The sequence below is a fragment of the Sturnus vulgaris genome, chromosome 10 (genome assembly GCF_052056855.1).
Source record: "Sturnus vulgaris isolate bStuVul1 chromosome 10, bStuVul1.hap1, whole genome shotgun sequence".
NCBI classification, from domain to species: domain Eukaryota; kingdom Metazoa; phylum Chordata; class Aves; order Passeriformes; family Sturnidae; genus Sturnus; species Sturnus vulgaris.
This window is the reverse complement of record NC_142252.1, coordinates 21,440,157-21,456,824: the sequence shown is the minus strand read 5'-3', so window position 1 is coordinate 21,456,824 and position 16,668 is coordinate 21,440,157. Positions and strand designations below refer to the sequence as shown.

The 16,668-nt window shown below is 45.2% G+C and overlaps 1 protein-coding gene across 1 annotated transcript; it reads left to right on the top strand.

Annotated features, from left to right (window-relative positions):
• The first annotated feature begins 3,448 nt into the window (after positions 1 to 3,448).
• Positions 3,449 to 14,508, top strand: CLDN11 (claudin 11). Its single transcript, XM_014887053.2, has 3 exons — positions 3,449 to 3,938; positions 6,681 to 6,845; positions 13,344 to 14,508. The coding sequence occupies exons 1-3, from the start codon at positions 3,713 to 3,715 to the stop codon at positions 13,574 to 13,576; spliced, it is 624 nt and encodes a 207-aa protein (XP_014742539.1). The 5' UTR covers positions 3,449 to 3,712; the 3' UTR covers positions 13,577 to 14,508.
• Positions 14,509 to 16,668: the final 2,160 nt, after the last annotated feature.

Genomic DNA, 16,668 nt, shown 5'->3' with positions numbered 1-16,668 from the left:
TCTAAACTTGGCTCTTTGAAGGTGTTTAACTTGGTGCTTTTCTAAGGACAGAGCCTTCCTTGCTTTGATTACAGTAAATTAAAATCTGATTACACGAAAACTTGTTAGCAGAGCTCCCACAGCCTGCAGCAAGTCCCCAGTTCTCTAAAATTTATTTTAAGCAAAATATGCAAGATCAAAGCCATCCCTCCCCATGGATCCACTTTCTAAAGCTTTTAAGATTCTCTAAAGGTATTGGCACCAAGCTTTCTATGTATCTTGGCACAAATTTGGTGTTTATACCTGAAAATAGAACTCTGCATACTTGCCAAGTTCTCTGGTGCCCAGCTTTGTTGCTGCTTGACTGCTCAAGCAATGTGTGAGTTGTTCACAACTCTTCCATAGCTCAATAATAAATGAGATTGCAAACACACATTGCCAGATAAAATGCTGAGATTATACAAAGTTGAAATAAGAATTTTACTCTATTTGCTGAAAAAATACTTACTGCTGAATGTCAGTAACTCTCAAGAGTTCTTAGTTTTTGTAAGCCATGTGATTATATTACCTTAACATTTTTGTGTAGCATCAGGGAGCTTAAGTAGCAGAAAAATCAGAGTAGGAGAGGGAAGGAGCAATGGAGGAGAAAAGAGGGAGCAGTTTCTCTAAGCTGCATGTTCTTCCACGAGTCTTTCATTTACCTTGAAATTCCACCACTTAGAACAATAAACTGGTTCTTTGGTTTGCTTAAACGCCCTCTATATTATAGTAAAATATAAGTTTTGCTACAAATAATATGATGGAGATTTTCTGGAGGATTTTATTCATACTGAGAACTTTTTCTTGATGCATAAGAAAGCACATTCACACACATTTTGGTTTTTTTTCTTCCCTTCAAATCAGTGCAAAAATACTTTGTCCTTGAATCAAGGAGCTGCTATCCCATATAGGAAATCCTGATGATATTTCATGTAATTGCAAACCCTTAATGCTACCGCGGGCTTGCTTGTATTTTACAGATAAAGAGAGAAAGGAGTGGCATGAATTAGGATAAAAATGAAAATAACAACGATGAGCTCAACCTCTTAAACTTGTTTATTTCTGCATCCCATCTTGCTTTTTTATACTGCTGTATTTCCAAACAGGGAAGAAACAATGAGGCTGAAATGTAAAGAAAAAGTTCAAGGTGAGTCATTTGGATGAGAAAGCCCTGGGGTGTTGATAGCTTGGGTAGCTATGACTAATTGCAACAGCCTGTCTTTTGTCAGAGAGAACAATGCAGATCAAGGAAAAACTCTGGGTGTGAAGGGTAAAAAGATCGATTTTTTAAGGAGCTCACATTGTTGCTGTAATAAATGCCTGTGTAGCGGTTGCTTTTAAAAAGACAGCTTTTAAGACTTGCCCAAAGTGTATCCGCTTATTTGGCATATAGCTGGCAAGTTGTTCTTGTTCCTTATTTTATTGATCTTGTAAATCATTGTCCACTTGCCTCATACAAACTTATATTCACTTAACTGTTGGTGGTGTGATTTATAACACTGACAAAATGGTCAACGTCTCCTGTCTCTATTGACATTAATGAAATAATTCACACTGTGCCCTGTGGGCACCAGCTCGAGTTCTGTTGGATAGTGCTGGTTACCAAAGTGTCAAATTTACTCCTTGCTCCTGCACACTCCTTGATAAATACATTTGTGAAGGAAAACATGGAGTTTTTGTGGTTAAGGAAACCAAAAATGTAGGAGGCTGAATTACAGAAGGATGTATATGCCAATGAATACCTTGCAGCATTTAAAAAATACTTACACTGTGCATTAGATGTGCCTGCACTATCACTGTAAAATGATTCCAGACCTCAGCTTTGGGATGAAATCTGTCATCTCCTTTTGAATTCAGGAGGTGACACGTGATCTGTCCAATGCAATTGCTCAGTCCAAGTGGAACAACACTAGTATCACCCAAGAGGTGACAAGTTTATCTCCTGAGAAATAAATAAGCAGGAATATTTTTTGGGGGGAAAATTAAATCCATCTAGAATTGAGCCCTAGACAACATAAATTTGTGTTTGGTTATCAGTAATAGCACACTCCACCTGAGGTGGGTGTAGTAGAAGGATAAGCTATGCAGGAAGATGGAATCACATCAGGAAATTTCATGGAAGGCCAGCAAGCAGCTTGGCTTCACAGAAATACCGTAAACCAGGTATAGAAAAAACCCAAGGAGTAACCAACAATAAAATACAAATGTGAAAACAGCTATTAAATTTATATTTATTGTTAAAGCTTCTCTTGAAAAAGACTTTTCAACTATATTGGTAGTGCTCCAGTGTTCAGATGAAGCTTTGACAGAAAACTGTGACCTCACGTCCTTGAATTTTGCATCTAAGGAGCAGGTGACAAATGAAGCTCAGGATGCTCTCGTTCGTGTTTTTCTTTTTGTCTGTTAAAGAATGGCAAAAAAAACCCTTGGATGAGGAGCGGGATATATTTAATTCCTAGCACTTTAAACTCGGAGTGGCGTTTCCAGTATTTCTTTCTCACTGACAGCTCTAGGAGTGAAGGAAATTCATTGTTTTGTCACTTTTTTATCCCTTTTCTCTGCCCTTGCACCGCAGACAGCTCTCCACTAGTGGTCTCTCCAGGCATGCAGCATCCACCTCGTCCCAAACCTTCCCTTCGCAGAACCAGCAGCGCTGGAGGAGGACACACAGCCATGGAACACCCTCAGGGATGTGTCTGCACACGAGAACATACATATGTGCTGTGAAAATAAAATAAAAAATAAAATAAAATAAAATAAAATAAAATAAAATAAAATAAAATAAAATAAAATAAAATAAAATAAAATAAAATAAAATAATAAAATAACGAAGTTAGGAACGTGTCCTGCCCGCCTGTTTCCCATGATGCAGAACGGGAGATGTGGAGTTTCTCCACCTCTGGCGTTTTGAAGTGGGGTGCTCCTGTTTTATCAAGTGTACTAAAATCTGTATAGTAAATTTACTCCGACTAAAAGTCTGAGTTAAAAGCTGTTCATTTTAATTTGAGGATTCAAAAGTGGGACTATAGTGCTGTTAAACATGTATTTAAGACTCAGCGAGAGTTAAAAATACTTCTGAAATCCCAGGCACAGCAGAGATAAAAGCAGTGATGGGTCTTTCATATTTTTACAATTACTAGAAACATCAGGAAAGACCCAGGACTGATTTTGTCCCTTTACTGCAGGTGTGCTGATGGCTCTGGTGAGGTGATCAATTCCACGTCTTAACTCTGCCCATCACATTTCTCCCCTTATCTTCCCTTCAGGAGGTACCAGTGTGACTATTAAAGTTCAGCTCGCCAACACTGCCTTAATTTTTCTCCCTCTGTGCTAAATTTCGAATAGTCGGGCTCTTTGCATTTGAATAAGCCCCTCTGGTTTGTTTTTCCAGCACGGCTGGGTGTGATCGTGCTTCTCCTCCTCTCCACAGCCTCCTTCCCCCCGGACGCTCCGGATGCTCTGGCAGAAGTTGGGGCTCCCCCCTTGCTCCTCCCATGCGCTGTGGGGCTGGAGGCAGCTCTGACCCCTCCCAGGGAGGGAGCTGGGCAGACACAGCCGAGTGTTCGCAGCAGCACAGCCTCACCAGGGACCTCGTCCTGCCAAACCCCATCCCTCCCGCTCCAGCAGCCGGGATCTCACCGGGCCGAGCCCCCTGGGCACTGTCCTGTCCAGCTCTCCCCACCAAAGGACAGAGATGGTGGCCACCTGCCTGCACCTGGCTGGATTTGTCTGCAGTTTTGTAGGGTGGATCGGGGTGGTTGTGGCCACGGCCACCAACGACTGGGTGGTGACCTGCGGCTACACCATCACCACCTGCAGGAAGATGGATGAGCTGGGATCCAAGGGGCTGTGGGCAGACTGTGTCATGGCAACAGGTCTCTATCACTGCAAGCCCCTCGTGGACATCCTCATACTGCCAGGTGAGTGTGTCCCATCCTCCCCTTCCACCCCGAGGGAGGGCTGAAGCCTTGCCCAGAGCAGCTCAGGAGGTGATGGTGAAGCTCCTTCATCTTCCTCAGCACAGGAGATGGTTCATTCAATGCACTAAAGGAGGTGGATGATAGCTCTTAACATAATTCTCACTGATTTACACCTGTTTTTAATCGTACTCGTGTTTTCTGTGGCTAACTAAAGCCCAGTGAATGTTTAATCATTGCTCATAGTAAAATCTCACTGCTCCTTTCACATCTTGTCTCTGGATTGCACTGTGAAACATACAGAGCACGCTGAGCTGTAATAGAGATAAAATACATTTCAAGGGGATGGAGAACTATTACAAATGTTAAGGTTTGATTCCTTAAAGTGATTTGGAGCATAATGAATCTTTCAGCATCTATTATTAATGCTGCTATGGCTTTTAATCTTTCAGAAGATCATCATTAGTCTTGATGGTCTTGTGCTTCCCACAGACTCTGAGGCAAGACAGAACTTTTACACAGCAAACTGATTTAACTATATTTAACTTGATATTTTTTAATGGTATAATAACATTCATCTAGTTTACTGCAAAGCAAAAATTAAGCAAGGTGTTTAATCGGCATTAATACATCTTTTGAGCTAATTAAACCTGACAAAGTTTTGTGAGGTCTGGTCCCTGTAAGTTTGGTTTGTGAGCTGGCCAGTTTCAATCACTGTTCACTCTGTAGCACTTCATTCTGCTGTGTTTTAGATTGCAACTCCTGTACCGTGTCAAAGGTGCCTCTCTCAAAGCTGGCAGGATGCAAGAAATGACCATTCCTTGTAATTTTCTTTCATTTTTCCTTATTTACTGGCTTAAATTATTGTGAAAATAATTTTACAAGAGCTTAAAAAGTTAATTCCTGGATTTCTCTCTGTTACAGAGCTTGGTCTGTGTCACACAGAGCTTAGTAGTGTTGAGTTTCTCATTCTCCCTTTCTCTGTATGTGCTTACTTTTATTTTATTAAGTTTGCCTTCCTTACTGCTACTGTTGTTAAATCTGATCCAGCAGAGAAGACAGAGGAAGGTTTTGCCCTAAAGAAACGTTAGTGAATGCAACTTAATAAATAAGTGAATGGATCTTGCAGTAACAGTGAGCAAAGCTTCCCTCAAGCAGAAGCAAATCACAAACCAGGATGTTTCTGCTTGTAGCCTGTTTGATAACCACAGCTTGGCATGAGAGGGAAATTTATCCTGGTGTTCCCAATAGCTGAAATATGTTTAGAACCTTTCATTGTCTGAGTCAAGTCTTTAAAACGAATTGTTTGTATTCTCATTTACATGGGATTGATTGCACAGAATCCACACTGGGTACAGCAATCTCTTTTGTTTAAGGTCTCATTTTATGCCCTGAACTCCTCAGGTAGAAAAATTTTTACATTTCCTCTTGAAAAAATCAAGGAAATATTCAATACACACAGTGTCTGCATTTCCAGAAACAGAAAAATCCTCATTCCTGGTGTTGTACCTGTGTGTCAGTGGGATGTGCTCAAGGTCCCTCTTTGCTGCTGTTGGTTGAAGCATTTTGAAATTCCATGTCTGCATCTGACAGCTTTTTCTGTTAATAAGAGGGGACAGAGAGCCAGCATGCTCACAGTGCTGAGACTGTCCTGAAAACTGGGGGAGGTCACCAGGCACTGGGGCAAGTCTGACATTAATCCTTTTCCTTTTGTGTGCAATTAATGACCTGGTATAATTTATCTATATGTAATTTTTATATAGAACATATACATTACATATGAAATATATGTTATAAAATTTATATATACATATTGTATAAAAATATGTTTAAAATCATATATCACAAATCATATATTATGATACATAGACCATCCCCGAGATGCAAAAATGTCATGGTCCTGCCCAGCATCCCCAGAGCCCCTGGTGCTCATTGTTTTCTGTTGCCTGGTGCACAGGGACAGGTAGGAGAGGAATGGGAGCTGATGAAGTGCCAGGGGATGCTGTGATGTCCGTAGGGATCCAGAGGGATAACGTGGCCCTTGGCCATGGCAGCTCAAGCAGCTCTGCAAGGTACAGTCTTCTCCCTAAGGAAGGGCTGTGCCAGCACTCAGCCCAAGCCATGGATCTCCTCTGAGACCCCTCAGCCAGGCTGAGCTCCTGGGGTGCAGTGCTGAGATGGGGCTATGGGTGAGGATGGCCTTCCTCTTCCTCCTCCTCCTCCTCCTCCCAGGTCACCAGTGCTCATTGCCTCGGGGCAGCTGTTGGCAGCATCCCATGGACCTGCAGTGTCAGTAGTGGGTCTTCAACTGCTCAGCTCTCTGAATGACAGGACAGTCTTTAAATTACTGTTATTTAATTTTGAAGATTTTAAATTCTTGCTGTTTAATTAAACTCTCGCTATGAAAACATATAGGAAAACTCTTTCCTAGAGAAAATTTCCCCTACCTTCCCTTACCATATTTTCCAGTCCCATGATTTCTGAATGTCTCTCTGGGAAGAGCTTGTGTATTCTGGGCAGTGCTGTTTGTTTGTTGGAAAACTGTGAGCCTGCACATCCCATGCTCACACACTCCCCACTGCACTGCAGCCTCGCTGCCTTACGCCTGGTGAAGATCTAATGTTTACACAGGGATTAACTCATTTCTCGTGCAAGTCTTGGGTTCTAATCAAACAGCAGCTTTTGTCCAAAACCTCTTTTTCTTGTGCCAGATAATAAAATCGCCTTGCCTTGCCTTGCCCACAGGGTATGTCCAAGCCTGTCGAGCGCTGATGATCGCCGCCTCCGTGCTGGGCCTTCCTGCCATCTTCCTCCTCATTACAGTCCTGCCCTGCATCCGCATGGGCCACGAGCCCGGGGCTGCCAAGTACCGGCGCTCCCAGCTGGGAGGGATCCTCATCATCCTCCTGGGTAAGGCACCAGCTGCACCTGCAGGGCTGGAGCCCGTGCCCTGCTCCGGTGCAGGCAGGTTGAGCGTGTTCTCCTGGAAGGGTCTGTGCAGGCTGGGCTGGCCCTGCAGCTCTCCAGCATTGCTGGGTGGATAAAAGGCACGGAGAGCAGTGGGAGGACAAGGGCAGGAGGCAGGGGGTGAGGCAGGGCTGGAGGGAGGGCTGAGAATCCCTCTGTCTGTGCCTTGTGGAGTCCTCAGGCAGGGCTTCTCTCTGAAGGCCATTGCACATGGGCAATGCCTGCATGCATGGATTGTGCTGGTTCACTCTGGAAGTGATTTTTGGGAAAGAGTCTAAACTTCCAAGCTACCTATAGGGAAGGCAGATCCTCCAAATATTCCCTGGACATCCAGGGAAAGTAAGCTGAGGCATGTGGGAAGGGAAGCCCTCCATGAATGAGGGTGGTCCTGTGGTAATCACAGGGGAAGGAGTGTGGAGGTGGCACAGACATGGCAAGAGGGATGGCACTGGCACGGGAAGAGGGCTGGCATGCCCTCTGTGCCTCCCAACCCCCTCTGCCAGCCTCTCCCTTGGCCTCCAAGCTCCCCTGGGAATTTCTTCCCGTCCTTGGTGCTTGTGGAGGAGATTGTTTTGAGCAGCACAGACTGTGGAGCTCATTGTCCCCCATGCAACACCTGCATGTTCTTGAGGCCTCGTCATCTCAGAACAGCCTGCGGGGCCTTGTTTTCACCCGTCTGTGCAGAGGAGGAGGGGAGAGGCAAAGTGGCCTCTTTGTGTGGCTCTGCTGCTCGCTGGCAGCCAGCACTGACATCATGCCCATCTTCTTTCTTCTTCTTCTTCTTCTTTTTTTTCAAGTGGGCACTGGATATAGCTGCGCACTTGGAAGGGCTGTCCCCTGGGTGCTCCTTCCATGCAAGTCATCCCTCCTCCATCACTTTGTGGTTAGCACAAGTCCAAACATCCCAGATCTGAGGGGTTGAGTCCAAGGGACCCTATTAGTGCCTGTGGAGTTCAAGAGCACAGCTGGAAGTCCTTACATCAGCTTTTATAGAGCTTTATAGGCCATCCCAATCAGCCCTATTGGAATGCGATCTTCATCCCTGCCCTGCAACCTTGAGTCATGTATTTGGGCTTGGAGAAGTGAAAGAAAAAGTGGATACTTTCTGCCTGTGAATGAAATATTAGTGCTAGAGAAGTCTGCTCTGATGGATTTGCCCTGCCCAGGATGGGTAGGCCCAGCAGAGCTGCACTTTGTACAAAAGCCAGAAGATTTTGGTTCCAGTCAAGGAGAAATATGCTGCAGGTCAGCCCTGCTTGCATGGCTGAAGATGTGGAGGCAGGAGGACTGTCCCTAAAAATCCAAAAGGGGTGACAGGACCAGCTCATATATGACAAATTGCAGTGACAGTGTTGGGTACTGTATTAGAACAAGTGAAATCCTTTTTGCTGCAGTGTCCCACCAGGGTTTGGTGTCTGATGTGCCACCATCCCATCCCAGTTATGCTGCAGTGGGACACCAGGGAAGAGAACAGATGTGAGGGGAGGATGGAGAGTCGTGGTGCTCCATAAACCAGGTTCCACTCTGCCTCAGAACATGGTTTTCCAATTAGGTAGATCCTATGAGGAAAGGAAACGTGAGAGATCACATCTCTCACATTTGTTTTACGGAGACATTGGCAGACAAATACTCTTTGGGTCAGATTTGGACCAGATCTTACTGATTTTCACCCCTGTGGGCTCTGAAGCCCACAGGTGAATGATTTACTGGTGTCCCTGATGCTCTGAATGATCTGGACTGGGATCAGCAGCCTGGTCACAATGTTTTAGTCACAATTACAATAGTGCTCTTTTTGTCAGATCACAAATGAAGAATAAATAACCTTCTTTTGCTCCTAGGTTGCTTTTTTTTTAAAAAAAAGTAAGAGTAAACCAGCCCACATTTACATTTACAAAGCCCATTTTTTTCCAGGCTCATCGGCAAGACAGTCCCTTTGGAAGAAGAATAATGTAGAGAGTTTAGGACTTTGACATTATTTACGCTGATTAATGATCTGTTAGTTGCAAGATGAGGTGTCACCATTCCAGAGCATTTAACAAGCATGGATCAGGCCCTGAAAGATACAATACTGAATTAAAATCCATTATACTCTAGAAATAACATGCCCTGGACTGTTTTTATTCACCCTCCGGCCACTGAACTCTCACTCATGGTTTCCACAACCTCACAGGCTCCAGACTTTTCCTCTTAGGGAAGAGCAACAGCCAGAGCTCTGGTTAAAAGAAAATGGGCCCCCTAATGCAGCAGAAATAGGGAATGGGGGTGCAAACAGGGGAGCTGGCCCCGTGGCAACCTTCATTTGCTGCTCAGGGAAGGGATGGCAGTTTGTCACTGAAATTTGTTATAAGGGAAAGCAGGAATTGAAACACAGCACAGAGCCAAAAAAACATTATATATATAAAAAGCTGAACAGTTGCCAGGAAAACAATGGGCTCAGATATTCCATTGATTTTTCTGTCCACTGATAATCACAGGCTGCCAGAGTGTAACCTGTGTGCACACCCTGCTATTCTGCTGCTGATGTGTTTATGGCTTTGCTTGATCCTATCTGACCGAGAGAATTGATTTATGGCTGAAAACAACCGTCAGCAGAGGTTTGCTCTGAGCTGGTATGAAAACATTTCACACTTTGGTGTTGATGGAAAAACCCTGGCCCAGCCCCTGTTGTTGATACTAATTTGGAGACCCCTTGCTGGTAACCGAGGGGGCATTTTCTCATTTTCTTGATGGAGGACAAGGACTCAGACACTGGAAAATAGATCAAATATATGTTAGTGGGAATTGCTACTACAAAATAAGCCATTGTGTACTAGATAAAGGATGTTAATGAGTTTTTCTGAAGGCTGCATGAGGTTTAGTTGTAAAACCATAGATATCAGGATAAAAACTTTGCCTTGAACACAGAAAAAAAATGGTATCTATTCTTTTCAACTAAATGTTTTGAAAGAGAAATCCGTGTGACTTTGAGTCAGCAATTCAGAATAGTTAAATTTAGATGCGAAAGAAAAGTATTCTTTCTTCTGCAGAAAGCCTTTAACTTACTGTTAAGGAATTTGGCAGGGACTCACTGTCCCTTGAGTTAGAACAATCCTGTTCCCTCTCCCCCAGCTCCCCAAGCACCTTCTGTGCTTCTTGTCTCTGTGCACGTCCTTCTGACTCCAACACATCTCTGATGCTGAGTATTAAGGGTTTCAGCTCAGCAGACTGAGCTACTGCAAATCCACAGTTAAAAAAGACTTGGAAACACTGGGAGCTGGGACATATCCCTGTGGATTCACAGCAATCTGATGGACCACGGACACTCATGCCATGCATGAATGCTGAGAGGATTTTTTTATGTAGAGGCAGTGGCTTTTACAAGATTGCCTACTCCAGCTGCAAAAAGCAGTCAGGATTTCCACACGTATGCCCCAAAACAGGCCTGTTTTCCCAACTAAATTGGCTGCTCTAATAGAAAATATTCCTTCTCTTTGCAGACCTTCTTTTATTTTTCTGCTAGACTGTATTGGCTAGAGCAGCTCTACTGTCTGAGGATTTCTTCTTTAGAGAGAGGCAAAGAGTGTCTGACATTAACACAAGAGAAGGGATAACAACTTCTATCTACACTTCTTTTCCATATAGGCAGCTACTTTAGAACTTGAAACTTGCCCTAAAACTCCTTTTCCAATTTCTTTGGGTTTCTTGTCAAATCACCGTTTTTCCCCCAGCCTTTCCCTGTGGTACAACCAGTATAAAATTTGGGCCCACAGAGAGATATTGCAATTGCTGACTGTTCTTTTCCCATCTCCTCAGAGGATTTACAGCCCAACCTAATCTATGCAGAGCAATGAAACCCAGTCCTGTTCCAGGGCATTCCTCTTGCTCAGCAATGGGGTCACTGGTGACTGACAGCAGCTGGTGGCCTCCGAGGACAGAGAGGTCAAGTGAACCCATGCAAAGTCCTTGGCTTGTGTTTCACAGCTTTCTGGTATTGTCAGCATTAAAATAAGGTGGTTTTACATGTAGTGGAGCCACATGCACAAGAGATGCCATTGTGTGAGCATCCCTGAGAGCTCTTCTCACCCCAGTGCAAGTGTTTTCTTCGGCCCTGTCTTGTGGGGGAGGGTCTGGAGAGATAAGGCTCTTATAGTCTATAGACAAATATATATATATATTTACTGCTGACAGAGAAAGAAAAGATGATTGTGTTCTTTCGGACAACAAAGCAGCTTTGTTCCCAGAGCCCATCAGAATGCTTTGTGGATTCCCAACTGATACATTTTTGTTTTAAAGCATTGGAGGTTCATGAGCTGTTTGCAGGACCACTCCAGACACAGGAGAAATGCTCTTGTCCCCTTCCTGCCGTCTCCAAAATTCCTTCCAAAGCTGCGGGGCCCTTCCTTTGAGGAGGCCCAAAATTATTTCTGGCTTTATAAGCATCCTTCAAATGTTCTTCTCTTTTCCATAAGAAAATATTTTCTCTCACAATAAGTGCAGCTTTGGGGATGGGTTTTTTGCTGTACCGGCCAGGAGCTACGGTTTATTCTCTGCTTTAACCAAACAATTTTATTTTTAATCTCACCCCTTTCTTTTTCCCTCTTGCAACCTTAACTTTCTGACACTGCCTCCAGATACCTTTTAACACGGTCGGTGGAAATCTGTAATGCTGCCACGGTCCTGTTATTGTTTTGCTCTGATTCTCTGATAGCCACAAGGATGGAGTCCTGCACAGCTTGTCCTGGAGGCAAGTAAATATTGACAGATTAATTCTTCTCAGATGTACAGGCCATCAAGGAGTATTTTTTTAGGACCTGCTCCTGGGAGGTGATTAACACCATCAACTCCCGTTGCCCTCGGTGCATGTGGGGACTCTGTGGGGACTGTCTCCCTCAGATGCCACCTCACAGCACCACTGCAGCTGCCTTCTGGCTTTTTGTGGAAAAAAACCCGACGGAATATCAAGTAAAATGTGAAGCCTGCAGTCATTTTTTGACCCGCTGTAGTCTCTAGGCAGGATCCCGTTTTCACTTCCGCAGACTCTTTAGGTCCCATTTTTACTCAATTCAGTAAATGTTTGGAGAGCCTTTCTACATTTGTCCCCATCGCTTGATAGAAATTTTCCACAGAGAAGTAGAATTTGTTTTCCAGAGCTGAGAGACATTTCCTTTTCCGTGAAAAAACCCCAACAATTCCTAACTGCTACTTATTTTGTCCCTGCTCATTTTCTGCTCGTGTTTCATAAACCCCACTCTGTGTTAGAGTGCTGGGACATTTTGGTGCTGTTTATGTGACGACTCAGTAGAGCCACTGCAATGATGAGGAGTCACATGGGCTGAGGACACAGAAAGTGAGTCCATGTGGAAATGGGGATTTAAACCAGTTCACACTGGTCTACTGATTTTATTCTCTCAGTGATCCACATGGTTTTCATGGCCTTACTTCATATCTATTCTATCCCTAATTCTGCAGTTCTCCAGAACATCAGTTTCAGGGATGACTCTCATTTTTCCCTCTTAAAGGTATTTCTGGGGAACAAATCTGTTTCTCTTCTAATAAATATATTGTGTCAGGCAGCAGTTGTTTTTCCTTCTTGTTGGTGCCTGAGAGAGATCCTGTTCTCTCTCCATCTCTCAGCCCTGAGGCTCCCATGTTGCCTCCTGCTTGGAGATCTCTTGGACCCAGCCCTGATGCCGCTGCTTCTGGGTGGCACCATGGAACAGGAAGGGAAGAGGGATGGTGTTGGGAAGGATAAGGATTTGACAGGAAGGTTTCACAGATATGTATGTATAACAGAAAGATCTTTGAATGCAGAATTTGAAGAAGAAATAAAAATAATAGCAAGTTTTTGTATAGAAGAAAAAAATTACTGAGCTAGTTTTACTGGGTAACGAGAAGGCAAAGAGCAAGTGAGTTGAAAAGAGCTTTTATGACTTAGAGCGAAGGATACATCCACTTCAAGCAAAAGATGTTTTTACCAAGCAAAAAGATTTTTACAGGCAAACAAGAAAGCCAATGTTTCAAGCAGAAAAAAAGATCTCAAAATTTTCCACTGCAAAAAAACTAAGAAACAACTTCTAGCTTAAACTGTAACATACTAACCTTTTGAGATTAAAATATAGTAACATAAATATGGTAATGTTAGGAATTTTAATAGTTTTAATTACAAGGGGCATGTATTAAGATACTCTGTAATAAAAAGTATATAATGTATTGTAACCAGAACCAAAAAAGCTTCAAAACACACAGCTTGCCTATAGCCAGCAGCTAAAGGCTCACCCACAACCCTCAACTACTGCCACCTCATCTATACAATAAACAACATTTTAAAAGCCGTCTAAAGTCTCCATCTCTCCGTCAAACTCTTACGGGATGGCTTTCCTCTCTGTCCCCAGACACGTGTGTCCCAGAGTGTCACCCCCTCCAGTTCAGACCCCTAACGCTGTCCTTTCCCTCTGTCCCCAGCCATGTGCGGCGTCGTGGCCACCATCTGGTTCCCGGTGTGCGCCCACCGCGAGACCACCATCATGAGCTTTGGCTACTCGCTGTACACGGGCTGGATCGGCTCTGCCCTGTGCCTCTTCGGTGGCTGTGTCATCGTGTGCTGCTCGGGAGACGCGCAGACCTTCGGCGAGAACCGCTTCTACTACGGCTCCGGCTCCAGCTCGCCCACCCACGCCAAGAGCGCTCACGTGTAGACGCCCCAGGGACGCCCCACGGCTGCTGTCAGATGCTTTGGCTGGTGGGTTCGTGTGCCCTGGGTTTGCTTCTGCTGTCAGGCTCCCAGGGGGAGATTTAGAAAAGCAGCACAAACGTCTGGTAGTTTGAAGCATTGTTCTCCCCGTCTCTTCCCCTCCTTTCTCTAGAAAGACAGCTCCAAGCCAGCCCTACCTCTTGGTCCTCACCGTTTTGTCCCGACCACCGGCCCCATCTTCTTGCAGCCAGGATGGTTTGGGGTCGTGGTGTGGGTTTTAGGGATTTTAGTTTATCTTCTAGCTCCCCTGATTATAGGAGAGTTTAAAGCAATAAAACAGAAACGAGAGAGACACTTTCCCATTGTTAGGAGGACTCTGACAGCTTCTCCCCCATCCTCACTGCTTGATTTCCCCCACTCAAGGTCATGGCTCTGGCAGGGCTGGGGAGAGAGGATAGGGAGGAAGGCTGTCCTCTCCCACAGGGCAAATGTTTCTCTTCGGGAACAAGAGGAGGGGATTTTTCTGCCTTTCTCTGTAAATACTTTTGTATGACTCTGATCGTTTCAGTAACAGTGTTTCCCCCACCCCCACGGTCATCAGTATGAAGGAAACCGAACCCAAAGGTCCTAATGACATGGTAGATAGCAGTGCCTTTTTAAATAGTTATAAATGACTTTGGGGGCTCTAATCCCTGCCCTCTGGTTTAGTTTATTTTTTTTTTCTTTTGTACAGATCAGTTACTAAAAAATGTATTTTTACATTTTTTTAAACTCCTTTCTTTCTTTCTTCTAAGTTTGTGTTCCATCTTGCCTCGTTAAAGCAGCACATTTTAACATGCAGTATAATGTACGTTACAATACAATTCTGGTGAGTACTGATGATGCCTTTGTACTTTCAGTGAAATACTGTACAATAAATAACAGAGTACCTGCAAACTCTGACTTCTTTTTTTCCTTCCTTCCTGTGTGTTTCCATAGCCAGTTTTTTCCATGACGGGGATTTGCCAATGATTTTGAAGATTTTCTTTTTTTTTTTATAGCAGTTCAGGATGAACAATTCTGCTCTGATGTGGCATTAAATGAAGGATACTTAAAATATGAGTAATCTTCCTGCATATGACTGTCCATTATCTTATCCTTTGGTTCTTTCAATGCTCCCAGTAGTAGTTTGTACCTGTGGGAGCTGCTTGTAGGTTTCTTTATATTGGGAAGAATTAGAAAGCCCCTGAAGTGGTGGAGATGACCCTGAGCACTGTGAAGTTGAGACCTCGTGTTGCTGAAAGTGCTCTCAACTAAAGCAGGAGTCTGATCTGAGGTCATAGTTCTGATTAAAACTGGGTAAGATCAAGATCGAACTTTGTCCTTACCAGAGGCTGCAGCAATTTAATTACACTGATACAAAATTCTATCTGTTCCCAAAGATGTTAGCTCAATTCAAATAATTTGTGTAAGCCAAGAGAAGGAAAAAGGGAATAGCTGCTGTTCAAACACGGGCAAGAGGAGAGGCAGGAGAAGGGTCTGAGCAACCAAGTTTTTTGGGATGATGAATAATGGGAGAACAAGGCTGTCAGTCAAGCCTTGTGCATTCTGGACTGTCCTTGGTCTGCTTCAGCTGGAGAAACCAAACTGAGTGACGCAGCCACGGGCAGGGATGCCGCAGCTCCCACCTCTCCCCTCCTGCCCGTGGGAAGCTGGAGCGTTTAAAAGGAGCCAGAGGGAGGCTGGCTGTGCTCCACGAGCTCCCTTTGCCTGCCTGGCTCAGGGATGGGCAGCAGCCCGAGCGTCTGCCTTTCCCACCGAGCAGCCTTGAACGCGGCTCTGTTGTGCGAGCAGTACATCGCTGTGCAATGTCCCCAGGGCGGTGGCAGGACACTTGTGCCCATGACATCACGGGCAGGGCACAGGCGGTTGTTGTACAGCCGGAGGACGCTGTCAGTGCTGCCATTGATGTGCGGCTGCCCCGGGCGGAGGGGGGCACAGACGTGCCAGCTTGTGCAGGCTGCCCGGGGATTGTGGATTGTGCCCGCGGGTCTGCCCGCTTAACCCCGGCACCGACTGCGGCGTGCGACACCTCGGAGCAGAAATCCCATGGAACGCTGCCCGCAAACAGCCCTGCAGCAAGCTGGGAGGGAAAAGCACAGGAACGTCTGTGTCGGATGCCCAGGAGAGGGTTTTGGTGCATGACCTGATTGGGAGCGAGCCCTGCCAGGCAGCGCTTAGGGGATTTTTTTCTGTCCACATCCTTGGGACGCATCTTGTCCCTTGCAATCTCACCCATTCCGTGATCCTCATGCACGTGGTGCTGGGGATCCTTGGCAGTGGATGATGCTGGGGCTCTGTGCTCTGCCCATAGCCACAGGTTACCAGCATCCTACCCCAAATCCAACTCTTAAAAGGCCCTGGGAGTGCTGCTCAGAGGAAGGAAGAAATTTTATTTCAGGGAAGAGAATTAAAAACCAAACAAAGCAAAGCAATCCCGCAGCAGCTGACAGGAAAAATGTACATCTGCAAACATGGGGTGCAAGGAGATGGGGCCAAGAATGTGATGGGGTATTAGTGCTGGCACCATAGAGGGGAAGTATTCTGAGGAAGCACAAAGAACATTAAACTTTTTTAGTTTTTAAAGGATCAAAGTTGAAACACCTGCTTTGTGCTCCCTCCAAAACACCCTGCTCCCCTGCGGGGCTCTCTTGGTCTGGATTAGCCATGGCACTATTGGCTCATGAAGGCTTTTAGTGCTCATTTGCAGACCCAAAGCCTCAAAATAGGATCAAATATAATTCTCCTGAATCGAAAAACTGCTCCACATTGTTCCTAACACCAAGTGTGGAGGGGTGGCTGTGAGCCATGGTAGTCACCCCAGTGTGGAGGTGATGGTCCCTGATTGCCAGCAGAGCTCTCCTCAGCTCCCCCAGCACCAGCTGGAGCTCTTGATCCCATCCCCACGATGGACAGAGCACCTGGCAGGCTCCCCACTCCCCAAATAACGGGGGCAGCAGGAAGGAGCCCTTGGGGGGCACACTGGTGACGCTGAGCACCCCAAAGGGGACAGGCAGCTGTGTCTGCCTCTCCACAGCCCCGCTGCCCATGCAGGGA

What these genes read in the sequence shown, in the direction of transcription:
- CLDN11 (XM_014887053.2), top strand. Translation starts at nt 3,713, where the DNA reads ATGGTGGCCACCTGCCTGCACCTGGCTGGATTTGTCTGCAGTTTTGTA. An exon ending in GGACATCCTCATACTGCCAG is followed by an intron (nt 3,939 to 6,680) that starts GTGAGTGTGTCC and finishes CCTTGCCCACAG; the next exon opens with GGTATGTCCAAGCCTGTCGA. An exon ending in GATCCTCATCATCCTCCTGG is followed by an intron (nt 6,846 to 13,343) that starts GTAAGGCACCAG and finishes CTCTGTCCCCAG; the next exon opens with CCATGTGCGGCGTCGTGGCC.